Raw genomic sequence first — 19,501 nt, 5'->3', positions numbered from 1 at the left:
GATCAGAGTTTCTCAAATTTTCATTAGTCCCCTGGGGACCTTGTGAAAAGTGCACATGCTGAGCAGCAGGTCTGGGATTGTGCATTTCTGACAAGCTCTCAGAGTAGCAAGGGTGTAGGCTTGCATTGAGAGAAATCTGGAAGAGGAGCCACTGGATAGTTCAAGACAGAACAGGATCAAGGAAAAGCATTATTTTGTTTTTCTTTCTGAGTGTGTTTATAGCCAGAGGGTAGCAAAGCGTTGAAGTAGAACTTATAGAGGTAAGGTGCCACTGCTAAGCAAAGAGGAAAAAAGAAGTGGTGGGGATGATCCATAAAAAGAATGTCAAAGGGGGAGAATTAAGACCACAGATCCAGAGACTACCTTTGAAGAGGAAAGAATATAGTGAAAGGAAAGAGGGGGGAAAGAAGGGTGTTAGGGAGGTGATTGTGGAGGTGATGAGGAAACTTGAGAGAACTCTCGTTAGATGACTTCAGTGTATTTACACTGAAACAAGGTTAGGTCATTGCTGCTCCAGAGAATACTGGAAGCAGGAGTGGGTGCTAGAATTGAGGTAAACCCCAGCTCCTCCTTGTAACTATCAGGCATCAAAGATATATGTTGTGTTGGTATGTGTTATTCAAATGAGATTAATTTGAATATGGAAGCACTGGCTGTTTTTTTTTTTTTTTTTTTAAGATAGGTTTGTGGGGTTTTTTTTGGCTGCTTGGCTTGGCATGTGGGATCTTAATTTCCCCGACCAGGGATTGAACCCGTGCCCCCTGCAGTAGAAGCATGGGGTCTTCACCACTGGACCGCCAGGGGAGTCCCTAAGATAGCTAATTTTTTGCTGATAATTGTTTCACAAAAATCCTTTTAAACATTAGCATGATATACTGAACCAAACTAATTTTGGAAACAAAAGAAATTAATAGGGTTCATTCCCTAAATGCTAAAATTGTTATTTTCAGTAAATACTACACTGATTTTGAAATATGAAAGATTTTTAATATCTAATAATTCTGTGGCAGTAAAATTTACTTTTTCCTTTTTGATAATCGTACTTCGATGTTGAAAACTTATAATACGTTATTTCTTAGATGTGCCTTATATACCTTCTTGCATGAGTGGATCGAGAAACTTTAAGATGACTAAACTAGAGGATCCAAGAAATGTAGGCATACCAGTAGCCCACATGGGTATGGAAAAACATGAATATTTTTATGAACTATAATTCTACAAGTGTATATCCAAGCTGATCAGTTCATAACACTTTCTCTGATGAGAAATGAATTATACATTCAACTGAACTGTCATCCCAACTGTGCACTTCCTATATTACAGGACAAATTGAAGAACATGATAAATACTTGTAGTATAATGGTGTAAATGATGCTGCTGTATTGCATTCAAGATGTGCTGTTGCATTTTACCATCAGCTTTCACATTTACCTTCTCGGGGTCATGATTTGTTGCTCTGATTAAAGATCACTTTTCTCCTCATCAATCAGCATGTTCACATTGGTACATGTGCATTTTTCTATTTTATAAAGGCTTTTGGAACATAATCTTACTTTTGAAATCTTAACTGCATGTTTTGTTAAAGCTGTACTCCTATTTTTTCTTCAGTATCTATAGTGGATTCATATGTCTGTCTTGTTGCAGTCCTAACTTCCCCCAAGAAACAAAACACCAAAACCTAAAGTATTCACTGCCAAGGCCAAGCATGAGGATTCTGCTCAGTACTAACTGCATGAATATATAGTTGGCTTTCATAGTTACGTGTAATTGATTCTATGTCCCTTTTGCCTTTTAGATTCTCCTGAAAAATATCCTCACTTGAAGGTAAAAACTTATACTTTTGTCTTCAATTATTAACTACAGATTGTATCAAATGTACATTATTTATTAATCAACTTGTTTCAAAACCCATTCAGCCTGCAGTTGGAGTGAAAGATTCTGTTCCTAATAAAGCAGTAGGAATGAAGGATTTACAAACAGCCAGATCAGGTAAATTTTGCAGTGCAAATTTCACTCTGGAAAGAGGTACACTAAAATATTTGAAACACTCACAGCCTTCATATTCCTAATTCTTTTTTCTTTTGTTTTTGCAAGTTTAATTGAAGGATTTGACATAAATAAGGCACATGTTATTGTTGGTATCCATGTTTTGAAAAAAAGATATTTACAAGCATAAGAAAAAGATATTTTTAAAATGTAAGCTTTAACTCAGATGTTTCTATGTACGTTTCAATACCCTAAAGTTCTCAGTTTGGAATCTCTGTACTTCTTAGGGATTCTCAGAGGTTAATTATTAGATTCTAAGATTTTTCCAGTTTTATAAAATGCTTATTTGAATTCTGACCTTAACCTAGAGTAAAGCTTCACTTGCTAACATGTCAATTGTATTTCAAATTTAATTATTTCATTTTAGTGGTGTTACACGGATGAGCTTAAGCCAACCAGATGTTTCGATTAGCAGACTCTGTGTGTGTGTGTGTGTGTGTGTGTGTGTGTGCGTGTGTGTGGTCTTTGATTATTAAAAGTGGGGGAAAGTAATCATACCTTAATGACGATTTGATAGACACAATCTTTTAAAACAGTAATTCTGAAAGTTTTGGGCTTTAAGATCCTTTTATTTATTTGTTTGTTATTTTTTATGATGCAGATATAGGATCCTTTTATACTTTTAAAAATTATTGAGAATTCCAAGGAACTTTTGTTTAAGTAGGTTGTATCTACTGATGTTTACTGTATTGGAAAATAAAACTGAAAAATTTAAAATACAAGCACACACAATCATACATTCTATTAGCCATTAGAAGTATGACGTTATCACATATCTTGTCTCTGGAAAACTGCTCTGTACACTTAAAACAGAATGAGAATGGAAATAACGTTTACTGTTATTGTGAAAATAGTTTTGACCTCTTGGACCCCTTGAACGGTTGAGTCTTGGGACTCCAGGGATGCTCAGGTGACACTTGAGAACCACTGTTTTAAACCATTTACAGAGCTCATGGATGTGAAATGATAAAGGGACGCTTGTGATGAAACAGGCTTTAAACTTTCACTTTTACATTTCTTGCTTTTTTCTTTGATTTGTCTCTTTTTTAATGTATACAGCAGGTTCTTATTAGTCATCAATTTTATACACATCAGTGTATACATGTCATTCCCAGTCTCCCAATTAATCCCACCACCATCCCCAACGCCCTGCGGTTTTCCCCCCTTGGTGTCCATACGTTTGTTTTCTACAACTGTGCCTCCATTTCTGCCCTGCAAACCAGTTCATCTGTACCATTTTTCTAGGTTCCACATATATGCGTTAATATACGATATTTGTTTTTCTCTTTCTGACTTACTTCCCTCTGTATGACAGTCTCTGGATCCATCCACGTCTCAACAAATGACCCAATTTCATTCCTTTTTTATGGCTGAGTAATATTCCATTGTATATATGTACCCCATCTTCTTTATCCATTCGTCTGTCGATGGGCATTTAGGTTGCGTCCATGACCTGCCTACGGTAAATAGTGCTGCAGTGAACATTGGGGTGCATGTGTCTTTTTGAATTATGGTTTTCTCTGGGTATATGCCCAGTAGTGGGATTGCTGGATCATATGGTAGTTCTATTTTTAGTTTTTTAAGGAACCTCCATACTGTTCTGCATAGTGGCTGTATCAGTTACATTCCCACCAACAGTGCAAGAGGGTTCTCTTTTCTCCATACCCTCTCCAGCATTTGTTGTTTCTACATTTTCTGATGAAGCCCATTCTAACTGGTGTGAGGTGATACCTCATTCTAGTTTTGATTTGTATTTCTCTAATAATTAGTGATGTTGAACAGCTTTTCATGTGCTTCTTGGCCATCTGTATGTCTTCTTTGGAGAACTGTCTATCTAGGTCTTCTGCCCATTTTTGGATTGGGTTGTTTGTTTTTTTAATATTGAGCTGCATGAGCTGTTTATATGTTTTGGAGATTAATCCTTTGTCCGTTGATTTGTTTGCAAATATTTTCTCCCATTCTGAGGGTTGTCTTTTTATCTTGTTTATGGTTTCCTTTCCTGTGCAAAAGCTTTGAAGTTTCACTAGGTCCCATTTGTTTATTTTTGTTTTTATTTACATTACTCTAGGAGGTGGATCAAAAAAGATCTTGCTGTGATTAATGTCAAAGAGTGTTCTTCCTATGTTTTCCTCTAGGAGATTTATAGTGTCCAGTCTTACATTTAGGTCTCTAATCCATTTTGAGTTTATTTTTGTGTATGGTGTTAGGGAGTGTTCTAATATCATTCTTTCCATGTATCTGTCCAGTTTTCCCAGCACCACTTATTGAAGAGACTGTCTTTTCTCCATTGTATATCCTTGCCTCCTTTGTCATAGATTAGTTGACCGTAGGTGTGTGGGTTTACCTCTGGGCTTTCTATCTTGTTCCATTGATCTATGTTTCTGTTTTTGTGCCAGTACCATATTGTCTTGATTACTGTAGCTTTGTAATATAGCCTGACGTCAGGGAGTCTGATTCCTCCAGCTGCGTTTTTTTCCCTCAAGACTGCTTTGGGTATTCGGGGTCTTTTTTGTCTCCATACAAATTTTACGACTTTTTGTTCTAGTTCCGTAAAAAATGCCATTGGTAATTTGATAGGGATTGCATTGAATCTGTAGATTGCTTTGGGTAAGTATAGTCATTTTCACAATATTGATTCTTCCAATCCAAGAACATGGTGTATCTCTCCATCTGTTGGTATCATCTTTAATTTCTTTCATCAGTGTCTTATACTTTTCTGCATACAGATCTTTTGTCTCCCTAGGTAGGTTTATTCCTAGGTATTTTATTCTTTTTGTTGCAGTGGTAAATGAGAGTGTTTCCTTAATTTCTCTTTCATATTTTTCATCATTAGTGTATAGGAATGCAAGAGATTTCGGTGCATTAATTTTGTATCCTGCACCTTTACCAAATTCTTTGATTAGCTCTAGTAGTTTTCTGGTGGCATCTTTAGGATTCTCTATGTATGGTATCATGTCATCTGCAAACAGTGACAGTTTTACTTCTTCTTTTGCAATTTATATTCCTTTTATTTCTTTTTCTTCTCTGATTGCTGAGGCTAGGACTTCCAAAACTATGTTGAATAATAGTGGTGAGAGTGGACATTCGTGTCTTGTTCCTGATCTTAGAGGAAATGCTTTCAGTTTTTCACCATTGAGAATGATGTTTGCTGTGGGTTTGTAATATATGACCTTTATTATGTTGAGGTACGTTCCCTCTATGCCCACTTTCTGGAGAGTTTTTATCATAAATTGGTGTTGAATTTTGTTGAAAGCTTTTTCTGCATCTATTGAGATGATCATATGGTTTTTATTCTTCAATTTGTTAATATGGTGTATCACATTGATTGATTTGTGTATATTGAAGAATCCTTGCATCCCTGGGATAAATCCCAGTTGATCATGGTGTATGATCCTTTTAATGCATTGTTGGATTCTGTTTGCTAGTATTTTGTTGAGGATTTTTGCATCTATATTCATCAGTGATATTGGTCTGTAATTTTCTTTTTTTGCCGTATCTTTGTCTGGTTTTGGTATCAGGGTGATGGTGGCCGCCTCGTAAAATGAGTTTGGGAGTGCTCCTTCCTCTGCAATTCTTTGGAAGAGTTTGAGAAGGATGGGTGTTAGCTCTCCTCTAAATGTTTGATAAAATTCACCTGTGAAGCCGTCCGCTCCTGGACTTTTGTTTGTTGGAAGATTTTTAATCACAGCTTCAATTTCATTACTTGTGATTGGTCTGTTCATATTTTCTGTTTCTCCTGGTTCAGTCTTGGAAGGTTATACCTTTCTAAGAATTTGTCCATTTCTTCCAGGTTGTCCATTTTATTGGCATAGAGTTGCTTGTAGTAGTCTCTTAAGATGCTTTGTCTTTCTGCGGTGTCTGTTGTAACTTCTCCTTTTTCATTTCTAATTTTATTGATTTGAGTCCTCTCCCTCTTTTTCTTGATGAGTCTGGCTAATGGTTTATCAATTTTGTTTATCTTCTCAAAGAACCAGCTTTTAGTTTTATTGATCTTTGCTATTGTTTTCTTTGTGTCTATTTCATTTATTTCTGCTCTGATCTTTATGTTTTCTTTCCTTCTGCTAACTTTGGGTTTTGTTTGTTCTTCTTTCTCTAGTTCCTTTAGGTATAAAGTTAGATTATTTATTTGAGATTTTTCTTGTTTCTTGAGGTAGGCTTGTATAGCTATAAACTTCCCTCTTAAGACTGCTTTTGCTGCATCCCATAGGTTTTGGATTGTTGTGTTTTCATTGTCATTTGTCTCTAGGTATTTTTTTGATTTCCTCTTGGATTTCTTCAGTGATCTCTTGGTTATTTAGTAATTTACTATTTAGCCTCCATGTGTTTGTGTATTTTATGTTTTTCCACTGTAATTCATTTCTAATCTCATAGTGTTGTGGTCAGAAAAGATGCTTGATATGATTTCAATTTTCTTAAATTTACTGAGGCTTGGTTTGTGACCCAAGATGTGATTTATCCTGGAGAATGTTCTGTGCGCACTTGAGAAGAAAGTGTAATCTGCTGTTTTTGGATGGAATGTCCTATGAATATCAATTAAATCTATCTGGCCTATTGCGTCATTTCAAGCTTCTGTTTCCTTATTTATTTACATTTTGGATGATCTGTCCATTGGTGCAAGTGAGGTGTTAAAGTCCCCCACTATTATTGTGTTACTGTTGATTTCCTCTTTTACAGCTGTTAGCCGTTGCCTTATATATTGAGGTGGTCCTATGTTGGGTGCATATATATTTATAATTGTTATATATTCTTCTTGGATTGATCCCTTGATCATTATATAGTGTCCTTCCTTGTCTTTTGTAACATCCTTTATTTTAAAGACTATTTTATCTGATATAAGTATTGCTACTCCAGCTTTCTTTTGATTTCCATTTGCATGGAATATCTTTTTCCATCCCCTCACTTTCAGTCAGTATGTGTCTGTAGGTCTGAAGTGGGGCTCTTGTAGACAGCATATATATGGGTCTTGTGTTTGTATCCATTCAGCAAGCCTGTGTCTTTTGGTTGGAGCATTTAATCCATTCACGTTTAAGGTAATTATCAATATGTATGTTTCTATGACCATTTTCTTAATTCTTTTGTGTTTGTTTCTTTTTCACACTTTAAAAACTTTATTTATATAAAAAAAAACTCATTTGTTTTTAAAAGCATTAACAAGAGAGAAAGAAAAACAGAAAAGGTATGGAGCAGAAGACATGCCCCTTAGTAGTGTTCTGTGGGAAGGTGGGATTTTTGGTTCTCTGAAATTGAACGTTTAGTGTTTTTATAAATGAAAAGGAAAAAACAAACAGCTTTAACTTTAAGTCCCCAAAAGCCCATGGCTGTTCTATTACCCACACCCCACCGACAAAAAGAGCACCAGGAAAAGAGCAGCAGAAGACAAGAGAAATGAAGAGTGGAGCCACATCTGGATGGGGGCGATTTCCCTTGTGCAGTATGCTCTTAGGGTCACAGAGAGGAAAAGGCTCCTTTTTGCCAGAAAAGGAGTGGGATGAAATGTGAAGGGGAAAAGGGGTAAATAAGGAATTTTAATGCAGAGGGGAAGGGGGGTGGTGGGTTGTGCACTTTTCTCCTACCCCAAAGCCTCAATATATAAAGGAAGGGAGAGGGAGGAGGATAAAGATTTCCAGTTGCATTAAACAGAGCTTTTAGATTGAGGGGAGGAGTAAAAGGCAAATAAGGGAAAGGGTTAAAAAGAAATCAACCGCATAGCAGCTGATTCCTCTAGCCCAACCTGCTAATATACACTAAACTAAAAGGAGGAGGTACAGGGGTGGTGGGGGGTCGGGGAGGGGGATATGGACACGACTTCCTTATAACCACTTCAGAGATGACAATCATTCTGGGCAGCTAAGGAGTAAGAGCCACACCACTCACTCCTCCCACCAATCTCATCTGGAGGTTCATCAGAACAGGATTTTTGCAAAATCCCAACATATACAGTTGAGGAAAACCTTCTGTGGCTAAAATTAGAGGCTATTCCAATTCCCAGTGGAGAGACTGAGGTTCTCTAGGTCACCTCTCCTCTTCTTTCTGCTATTTAGGGCCAAGAAGTAGGTAAGAAAGCAACAAGTTTACTACATTTTGACAGAATTAAACTTGTATTATTTTGAAGGAGCCTGTGATTAAGAGTGATAAATGCGTACTGTCATCCCTAGAGCAACTGCTAAGACATAACTCACAATAGGAGGAACAGGGAATTTCCTGTTAGTCCAGTGGTTAGAACTCCGTGCTCTCACTGCCAAGGGCCCGGGTTCAATTCCTGTTGGGGAACTAAGATCCCACAAGCCATGCTGTGCAGCCAAAAAAGAAGAAGAGGAACACAGGGATCTCTTTAGATACGAGAAAAACAGAAAACAAATAGCAAATGGCAGATGTAAAAGCCACTACATAAATATTAAATATGAATGAACCAAACACCCTACTCAAACAACAGAGATTTTCACACTGGATTAAAAAAAAAAAAAACACACAAGATTGGGCTTCCCTGGTGGTGCAGTGGTTGACAGTCCGCCTGCCGATGCAGGGGACATGGGTTCGTGCCCCGGTCCGGGAAGATCCCACATGCCGCGGCCATCTGGGCCCGTGAGCCATGGTCACTGAGCCTGCACGTCCGGAGCCTGTGCTCCGCAATGGGAGAGGCCACAACAGCGAGAGGCCCGCGTACCGCCAAACAAAAAAACAAACAAACAAACAAAAAAAACAAGATCCATATGATAAAGGACTTGTCTTTAGAATATATGATCTCTTACAACACAGAAGACAACAACCCAAAGAGGGGAGGGAGGATTTCAACAGACATTTCTCCAAAGACGATATACAAATGACCAAAAGCCTAGCAGAGGATGTTCAAAATCACTAGTCCTAGGGAAATGTAAATTAAATCCACAATGAGATTCTACTTCATACCCACTAGATTGGCTTTGTCAAAAGGACAGGACTATAAGAAACACTGTACAAGATATGGAGAAACGGGAACCTTCATACACTGGTAGTTGGAACATTAAATTATATAGTTACTTTCAAAACAGTTCATCAGGTTCTTAAAAAGTTAAACAGAAACTCACCACATCACACAGCAATTTCTAGAAGTCTACCAAGACAAATGAAAACGTGTCCACGCAAAGACATGTCTACTCATATATATATAAACACAGAGAGAAGGGGAGGGAAGGAGGGAGGGAGGGAAGAGAGGAGGAAGGGAGAAAGGAAGCAGGGGCAATAAAAAACGGGCAAATGAAAATAACGTATATCTGAATCAAGGGTATATGAGAATTCCTTGTATTATTCTGGTAATGTTTCTCTAAGTTTGAAAGTACATCAAAATTTTAAATTACCCAAATAAAGGGCAAGAATATCATGTAGCAAGCTCCCTCTACCAACCTCAACGAAGACCATATACAGCTTAAAAGTTACTAGAAAACTGTAGGTAATTTTAATAAAATCACTTCAAGAATATAGTATGGTTGTAAAACCACTACAATGTGCTCTAAAATAATTTTTCTACTGAGTTAAATAAAGTCATCTGTAAATTCTGTAACAACACATTCATATTCACAAAATCTGACTGAAAAATAAACACAACTTTCCATTTCTAACACAGCATAATTCAAAAGTTCACTCTGAATGGGACTGGGTTTTTGGTTTTATTTTGGTTTTAACGCAAAGCATAATTACACAGTTATTCATAATTTGAGGTGTGTTACTTGTTTATTTAACAAAATACTGCTGCTCTGAAATAAACTTCATTTTCAGAGTGATAGTAATGTTAAAAAAAAAAGACCATGAAAATGCAAGCTACATTTTAAAAAGCTTATAATAATCATTTAAATTCCGATTGTATCTGTAGGTTCACAATTCTCTACTCTTAGATTTTTAAAAAAACACTTTATATATGGTCAATCTAGATCATAATTAAGTGCATCTTAATGAAGTTTCCACTGATGTATGTAGAAATATGATTTACCAATAGCCAAATAGCATCATTTCTTTATCAAAGATAAGTGGTACTATCTAGAAATAAAGACAGTCCTTCAAGAATTTTATTTTCCTAAGTAAAAATACTTCCCAAGAGCGAAAGGCACAATTTCTATTCACATCTAGCACTGTAACCAACCATAAAATCATTACTTATTTTCAACTTAATAACTGATTGACATTTCTCAAACAAGCTGTTTTCAATCCTGATAGTTCTTTATTTTCTTTAATAAATTGCTGTTTGCAGTAGGTGTCCATCATGAGAATAATCAAAGTTAGATAAATGTGACAAAAGACTGACAAAGTGTTTCACACCCTTGAGTGATACCAAGAATGGGAGAAAAGTGTTGCAAAATACGACTACTGCAGTGCTACTTATGGTCTTGCAATAAAACCAACAATGCATCAAGAGCTATCATCTCACATCCAATTTCTTCCCCTCAAGAACAATCTGAATCTCTTTGACATCCAAAGTCTCATAGTTCAGTAAAGCTTCTGCTAGATTCTTGTGCTCTTTTGCATGAGTCTTCAAGATATGTTTTGTTCGCTCATACGAATCCTGAAATACAAAGCAGATATGTAAGAGGCAGAAACCTTAGGAGAAGCAAAAACCCTAAATGAGATAAAAAGCCTTTATGCACCCTAAAAAAACTATAAAATCTATTGACTTCTAGTTATGAAAGATAAATGCATTTAAAACCTTGGTTCCCTAAAGATAACTCTTTCATACTTTCAAATGTTACATTTTTAACCTCAAAGTCTATCATAGAGATAACTGAGGACTACTTAAACAAAAAGCTACTTAAGAAATAAAAGTATACACTGTACTCATCTGCTTTCTAAATAAGGTCTGTGAACACAGAAATCTATTTCTCTTTTCAGTATACGTGCTAAAAGGAAAGGGAGTTTGCTCCTTTTGCCTCTTGAGATTTCACCAATTTACTCAATCTAGAATGGCCAGAAAAGATATAATTTCCATTCTTTTACTTGGTAACACACTCACCTCTCAATACTGTAACACAGTATCATTAGAGGTGATCCCTGACTTCCATACATTTGATTATTTTTTTTGCAACCCACCTTGAACTTTTCATTTAAATCCTTCAACTCTCTTTCCAAAGGTGAGTCTGAATTAAGTTTATCAGCTTATGAATAACGGCAGTAATAACAGTTCATTTTTGGCAGTGTCATATTCGCCTGTACAATGTTTATGCCAATATTTTACTAGCGAATTATATTTTTGTCCTTATAAAATTGGGTGGAAAATGTAAAAGTGAATTTACCAACACCAAGAAGCACAGGTCATATAAACACAATACAATTACTAGGCATTTTGAACATAACCATGTCCAAGTAAAATAATCAAATTAAAGAAAATACATAAAATATTAGAAATATATCAGCTAAAGAAGAACTGAATATTTAAATCACAATGTAAATTGTTCTGGGCTTCCGTAGTGGCACAGTGGTTAAGAATCCGCCTGCCAATGCAGGGGACACGGGTTCAAGCCCTGGTCCGGGAAGATCCCACATGCCGCGAAGCAACTAAGCCCGCGCGCCACAACCACTGAAGCCCCGCACCACAGCCACTGAAGCCCGTGCCCTAGAGCCCATGCTCAGCAACAAGAGAAGCCACCGCAATGAAGAGCAGCCCCTGCTCGCTGCAACTAGAGAAAGCCCACATGCAGCAACAAAGACCCAATGCAGCCAAAAATAAAATAAATATATTTATTTTAAAATATATATATATACATATATGTGTGTGTGTGTGTATATATATATATATATATATATATATATATATATATATATATATATATATATATATATATATATATATATATATATAAATTGTTCTTAGCCTATGGCCAGAATAAAATAAAGATCCAGTCTATGATCAGGGGTTCCAGTCTATGTCAAAGATCCAGTCTATGACATATTTAATCACGGCAGCAGCGGTGCACCTATTAACTTTATAGAACAGAGGAACTTTAGTTTTTTTGAAAGCACCCAAATATTTAGGCACATTTTGACTAAATAGATAAATAAACATTTAAAAAAAGATCATTACCGTCAGAAGGATTCTGGTTTCCTGTTCAATAACAGATTGAGTTTCTGGACTCAGTTTCCCTGTATCACTGTAGGTCATAACTCCAAGCTAAAATCAATGAAAAGAAAGAAATCCAACAGAAAAACCTCCAACACTAATGTATGTAACAGAGGAAGTACTATCCTATACATAAGAAAATACATATCATGGGGGCAAGGAAAAAATACAATATAAAAATGCCCTTGAGGGCAAAAAAACTTCATTATTCTTCTGAAAGTATAATACTAAAAAGTGTGAACAAGAGAGAAAATTTTAAATCCTAAGTATCGTTCTGAGTACCTTCTTAGAAAACCTTAGCAGCTATTCTAGTCCAGAAATCCACAATTCACAGAGTACTGGAATTGCTTTATGGAGCCACAGTGATAACGTTGGAACGTGGAGTATGTGGAAAGGGCAAAGTAAGCAAGCTCAACAAGTAGGTCTTCGATGTCATATGAATAAAAAAGCTAAAGAATTTATATTATCATTTGGTTAATTCATGAAGTAATAACTCTTACTGTTTGAGCAGCTGGAATGGAAAGAGTGTGTTACATTTCTCAGAAAATGACATTTAGTTTAGAGTCAGCTTTGTTAAATCCATTTGGAATGAGACAGGGGAAAATCTATCAATTTATAATGAGAATCCTCTCTCACAAAGAGACACTTGGCACATCAAAATTTGATACATGAGGAAGGATTAAAATTAGCCATTACCTTTTCACTCATTCCAAATTTGGTGACCATCTGCTTTGCTATTTGGGTTGCATTATCAAAATCACTGGAAGCACCTAAAATTTTGAAATATACATAAAACTCAAGTTAAAAAAAATCTTTAAACCAACAAACACAATTTGAACCAAAGCTATTCTTTACAGCCAACCTGTTGTAATAAGATCAGCTCCAAATATAAGTTCCTCTGCCACTCTTCCTCCCATACTGACGTCCATCTGAGCAAGAAGCTGAGCTCTAGTTTCGTTCCGTCGATCATTTTCAGGCAACAGGTACACCTAGACAATTGAAAAACAGAAAAAATTCAGACACAGTTTTGAAACACTTACATTAATAACCTGAATTATCATTTGTCTCTCATGACCTTACTTAATACCATGATGCTGAAAGCTCAGCGGCATTTAATAGAGATGGTCATGGTGATTGATTACCAAACCAGCTATGTATAAAATGAGGAAAGCAAAAGTGCAGTTTATAAATAGTAAGTAGTTAATGCTGCAATACAACTGTTTGTCCCTCGTTGCACAAAAATGTTTAAAACGTCTATAGGGACGTCCCTGGTGGTGCAGTGGTTAAGAATCTGCCTGCCAATGCAGGGGGCACGGTTCGAGCCCTGGTCTGGGAAGATCCCACATGCCGCGGAGCAACTCAGCCTGTGCGCCACAACTACTGGGCCCGTGCTCTAGAGCCTACAAGCCACAACCACTGAGCCCATGTATCACAACTACTGAGGCCCGCACACCTAGAGCCTGTGCTCTGCAACAAGAGAAGCCACCACAATGAGAAGCCCACGCACCGCAATGAAGAGCAGCCCCCTCTCGCTTCCACTAGAGAAAGCCCGCGTGCAGCAAAGAAGACCCAACGCAGCCAAAAATAAAATTTAAAACATAAATAAATAAAAATAAACGTCTATGATTAGAAAGATATGAAAATGAAACTTGTACTCAATGAGAAAAAACTTAGAAAAACTATTGAACCAGTCACTATGATACATAATTTCTTTCGAGGGGAAAAGAGCAACTACATATTTAAGAATTATATTTTGCTGTCATTCCTGAATTACATTTCATAATGTAAATATATTATCTGAAATATTAAGGATATCCTTTATTAGCAGGTAAATTTCACAAGTATGTCTGATTTCAAGACAGTTGAGGAAGTTAAAGAAGAAAGTATCAACACACCTAGGAAGTAGCTGAATTTTCTTTTGAAATGTTTTCATCAGCAATTTCCTACATAAGCTCCTGGGGAGCACTGTTTGAAAGAAAAGAAAAACTAAAGATACATGTCCAAGTGTTGGCCCTCGTGGCATGATTGTAGCTTTGTTGATAGGCATAGCATCTTTAGTGTAATATGCAATAATAGCGTGACCAGATTCATGATACGCTGTGATTGTTTTGTTTTTGTTATCAATTTCCACACTTCTACGCTCAGGCCCTAAGAATAAAAATTTGCTTAAGTAAAATACTCCATTAAGAAGGTATATTTAAATGAATGAAGCTCCTTTGTCTCAAAGTCATTCTTAGAGTCATATGATTTAATATCATTAATAAATATTTTAAAAGTTTGAAAGTTTAAAAAATGAGTAGATTCCACTCTACAACACATGTAAACCATAATTTGTCAACTGAAAACCAAACTGTAAAAACTATCATCTTAATCCTTATATCAAAAGGAAAAGCTGTATTCTATTTCTAGAAAATAAACTTCTAATTTAACAGGAATATCATAACTAACCTGTTTTGAAGGCAATTCAAGATTTAAAGTAAAAATTAAATTCTGAAAAACAGTAAAATTAACTATTCTTTTATCAGCAATATCAGACAAGAGGAAAGACATGGGCACTCATGCCCCCCAAAGAGTGTAACATAAGTTATAATATATTTGTTCTGTAACAGGCCAAACTGTGTTGCTCTGTTAGAGTATATATTTGCATGTTTCTATACCTTTCTTTTTTATAAACTTTCTCTCAAAATTAAGAGTTTTTTCTCGGACTTCCCCGGTGGCACAGTGGTTAAGAATCCGCCTGCCAATGCAGGGGACACGGGTTCGAGCTCTGGTCCAAGAAGACTCCACATGCCGCAGAGCAACTAAGCCCATGCGCCACAGCTACTGAGCCTGAGTTCTAGAGCCCATAAGCCACAACTACTGAAGCCCACGCACCTAGAGCCCATGTTCCACGAGAAGCCACCACAATGAGAAGCCCATGCACCGCAATGAAGAGTAGCCCCCGCTCGCCACAACTAGAGAAAGCCCGCATGCAGCAACGAAGACCCAATGCAGCCAATAAATAAATAAATAATTTTTTTAAAAAAAAAAGAGTGAATTACCACCAAACCAAAAATTATCAAGTGGCAATTTTTTAAAAAAAGAATTTTTTCTCTAACATAATGAACAGTATAAGATAGGGAAAAAAAGAAAAAAGAAAACCTACCCATTAGGATTTTATCTTTGGAGAACTCTAGTTCCTTCATGGTTACCACTTCTTTTCCATCAACAGCTGCCTTTAAAGCAGCTTGGTTCACAAGATTCTCCAACTCTGCTCCAGAAAAGCCAACAGTACCTCGAGCTATGATTTCTGGATCAACAGCTATATGCAGACAGGACACAATATTAAAATTTCAGAAGAGCTAATAAAAAGCTCTTCATAAAGAACTCACATTGCAAATGAAAAAAGAAGATAGCCATCATGAGCTGTAATTTTACAAAAGCTTACTTCACTAAATTCTAAGGGGAAAAAGCCAAAACTGCTAGTAAACACACCATTAAAATTGTCATTGGGACAAATCACAAAAGTTCTTATATTTAAATAACTTTGTGATAAACAGAGAAAGGTAGAGTTGCCGGATAACGATTTACAAACCTTTAATTATGGCCTAACCACAAACTGAAAAAGCACATTCATAGACATTTTGTTTTCAGAATTTCATCTTGAAATAACTTTGGACATAAAAGCCCCCCTTATTATCGGAAACATATTTGGTTTTAAGAATTGATTCAGGTATCTTTGAAAATACTGCAGCTTTAATAGCTGCTTTTATTACTCAGGTAGTTCCATAATATTTCCATGTGTTTTGTTTTATAGTCTGCTTCCCCTCTTTTGGCCCCAAAGTGACTATATCATGAGGTACTATGCTCATAATATACAGGTTCTTTTTATATGATTTTATATTTTACATCCATCTAAAGAAACATTTATACATAGATTTCATCAAGTATTATCTAAGTACTCAAAAGAAAACTTTCTTTAGAATCGGGATTCAAAATGACAGAATCTCTGGACACACATTAATTGAGAAATGGTCTTTATGGACAAACAAGAGGAGAGAAAAATAGACATTTAAAGGAATTTGTCTTTTAAGACATCCTGAGTAAGGACCACAAACAGGGTGGATTGATATATTACCATTTTATGGAGATAATGTCTGTATCGTCGAATTAAGACTTACACTGATCAAACTTTATTTTATTGAGATACCACTTCAAGATTTCTGTTCGACCTTTTACATCTGGCCTGGGAACTGTAACCTGCATGTCAAAATGACCAGGACGTATTAAGGTGCTAAAGGGAGAATACAAAAAGAAAATATAAATTAATAAGCTGACTGTGCTGAAGGTCAAGTTAAACAGGACTGACATCCTAAAGAGAAGATGGAAAGACAATGGCAACCAATATTTATTTTGAACATGAATATTCAGATTAGTTCCTTATAAAACGTGGCTCAAAGAACAGTTTCAATAACCAGAAGGCAGAACAAAGGTTCATATAGATAAATGTGTGCATCTAGATAGCATACAACCCTTCAGAGACAAAGACATGCAAGTCAGCCAGTCAAGGAACAAATAATTCTACAGCAATCTATTATGAGAGCTACACATCCATCTTACTGCTATTAAGTACAAAATGTTAAACCAGAGTCTTAGGCAAGAACCAACTATTAGATCAGATGAAAGTATGAATAACTTCTATATAATAAAACCAATAAAAATCTTAAACTATAGTAAATTTTATTCTAAAAATCCTCTCTACCCCCCACCCAAAAGCTTTGTGATGTTTAAGTTGTGAGAAGATTCTTTTAGCAGCTTTACTGAGATACAATTTTCATATCATAGAATTTGAAGTCGAAAACCCAGTGTTGTTTTTTTTTAACATCATTGTTGGAGTATAATTTGCTTTACAATGTTGTGTTATTTTCTGCTGTATAACAAAGTGAATCAGTTATACATATACATATGTCCCCATATCCCCTCCCTCTTGCATCTCCCTCCCTGCCACCCTCCCTATCCCACCCCTCTAGGTGGTCACAAAGCACCGAGCTGATCTCCCTGTGCTGTGCCGCTGCTTCCCACTAGCTATCTATTTTACGTTTGGTAGTGTAACCCAGTGGTTTTTAATATACTCAGAGTTGCCCAACCATCACCACAATCTAATTTTAGAGAATTTTTACCCCCTCCCTCTCTTCTCCAGCTGAAAGGAACCCCAAATCTACTGGCAGTTATTCCCCATTTTCCCTAACCTCTGGCAACCACTAAACTCCTTTCTGTTGCTATGGATCTGCTTATTCTAGACATTTCATATAAAAGCAATCATATAATATGTGATGTTTTGTGATGGGTTTCCTTCACTTAGCACAACATTTTTAAAGTTCATCACTATTCTAGAATATATCACAAAAATTTTAATACTTACTTATCTAATGCCTCTGGGAAGTTTGTGGCTCCTATGATGATAACTCCTTCGTTGGGCTTAAAACTATTATAAAAAAAAAAAGGACCTTTTCATTGAAAATTAAAACAGCACACATGTAGAAATGTTCTATGCAAAACTGTTTATCGTTAATCTTACTAACAGCAAAGAAAAGGGATTGATCTTTTTAATGCCCAAAATGATAAGGCATCTCTAATTGTTTTCTTAAAATGCCAGTGCACTTCAATAAAAGTGTTAATAATAAATCACCAGGTCATCTGTGGTTACACACCTTCATAATAATTTTTCTAGTTAGGAAGAGATGACCTGACACAAGAAGCTTGAGTCCCCGACTAATTTTTGAAAAACATTTTTTCAAGTTTACCAATTCAAATTATTTGCTCCTAGACTTCCAGAATGTCTTATATGACTTTAAGAAACAATTTTTTGATCTACAGCAACACTCAAAATAGGGTCTTATATTTCTTTCGTACATCATAGTAGTACTTAAAAATGCCTTATAATTCCATAATCACATAAACATTCTCTTCTACAATTTAAAACTTGTCTTTTCAGATTAATTTTTGAAAAGGAGTGTTCTTGTAGTCTCTTGGGTTGCTGTTTTACAATTAAATCTTTTCATTAAACTTAAAAATGCTTATTGCTATAATATCCAGGAAATGAATATTTGCACATATTCGTGAAAGAGTATATTTTATATCCTTAAACAAATGTTGCAATATATAATCGAAAAATTGAATCTCATAGTTTTCTTCCCCAGTCTTGTTTATATTTTCAAAAGTTCAGAACTCTGCATAGGTTTGCATCATTTAATTATACCAGGTTAGTATATTTTACAGATATTTATCTTAACATCATATGCTTTTCCTGAATAAGTTTATCTATTACTAATCAAAATGCATTTATCCAAATCTTTCTTCTAAGTCCCCTGGGTGCCTCAAATTTGTTATGCCCCAAACTGAAGACATTGTCCCTGATGCTTTCCTCTTTCCTGACTCTTTGTAAGCTACTCTGTCATCTGTCTTCCCCATCCTAGTAGATAACATCACTGAAATACCAAAGCAGGAAAAATCCTGGACTCCATCCCTCCCTGAAATCACCACATCCTGTTGCTCATCAAGTTCAGTATTTTCTACCTGCTTAGCATTTTTCATTTCCTATTACTTTCTCACTTATAATTTTGAAATGCTCTTTTCTAGTTTTGCTCCCCTGATGTTCATCTTTACGCTGCTGCCCGAGTGACCTTTGTAAAATATATTTGTGAAGATGTAACACCTCTACTTATGTAGTGGATCCCCATCACATGAAGGAGAAAGTTCATGTTCTAGGAGGACACTTGCTTTTTTTGATTTGGCTCTGATCCTCCAGTTTTGTCTCTCCATACCATTCCCGGTAACTGTGTTCTAGTTTTCCACGTGGCTTGTTATGTTTTTTCATGCCTCGTCCTTTTGCTCAGGCTGCCTTTTCTAGAATCCCCTTCACATCCCCGCTCTACACTGTGTGTGTCTTTTAAGACACAGACCTGTCTTTGCAGCATTTCCTGAGCTACCCAGATACAGCTGACTCCTCTTTCCTGTGTGCCCTTCCTGTACTCTGGTCACATCAGTTGTAGAGCTTTTGAATGATACTTTGCTGTTCTTACTTGTTTTCATGTAGCTCTACTTCTCCTGGAATACAGAGCAGAATCGGTCTTCTATTTATATTTCCAGCTTTTCTCCCAGGATAGTGCCTATGATTTGACAGATCCAGTAAATGTTTGTGGTCTTACTGATTGATTGAATGACCAAATGAATGAATATGATGTTTTCTGGAATGAGGTGTTTGTTTTGTTTTGTTTTTATAGGAAGGAGCAACAAATCCAGAAATTGGAGATAAAGAAAATGATACTGATATTGAACGTGCTCCACAGGAGCAAACAGATCATAACAATTTGACTTTTTTTTTTTTTTTTGCGG

At 36.1% G+C, this 19,501-nt stretch overlaps 1 protein-coding gene and 1 pseudogene across 2 annotated transcripts in view; one reads left to right on the top strand and one right to left on the bottom strand.

Moving 5' to 3' along the window:
* Positions 1-19,501, top strand: part of LOC308611597 (ankyrin repeat domain-containing protein 26-like) — a 159,969-nt pseudogene that overhangs the window by 31,828 nt on the left and 108,640 nt on the right. The window contains exons 15-17 of the transcript in view: positions 1,080-1,178; positions 1,796-1,824; positions 1,917-1,989. The product of the transcript in view is annotated as an ankyrin repeat domain-containing protein 26-like (transcript). The remainder of the gene's footprint in view (positions 1-1,079; positions 1,179-1,795; positions 1,825-1,916; positions 1,990-19,501) is intronic.
* Positions 12,059-18,983, bottom strand: LOC308611595 (ATP-dependent zinc metalloprotease YME1L1-like; the record flags this gene model as incomplete). Its single annotated transcript, XM_081260317.1, has 7 exons — positions 12,059-12,178; positions 12,824-12,897; positions 12,990-13,116; positions 14,124-14,275; positions 15,273-15,428; positions 16,288-16,400; positions 18,931-18,983. 7 exons carry the CDS (start codon positions 18,981-18,983, stop codon positions 12,074-12,076), a joined length of 780 nt encoding a protein of 259 aa, XP_081116443.1. The 3' UTR covers positions 12,059-12,073.

The sequence above is a fragment of the Mesoplodon bidens genome, assembly GCF_964165515.1.
Source record: "Mesoplodon bidens genome assembly, contig: HAP1_SCAFFOLD_129, whole genome shotgun sequence".
Lineage (NCBI taxonomy): Eukaryota > Metazoa > Chordata > Mammalia > Artiodactyla > Ziphiidae > Mesoplodon > Mesoplodon bidens.
The sequence above is the reverse complement of the archived record's forward strand: the minus strand, read 5'-3'. Positions and strand labels throughout refer to the sequence as shown.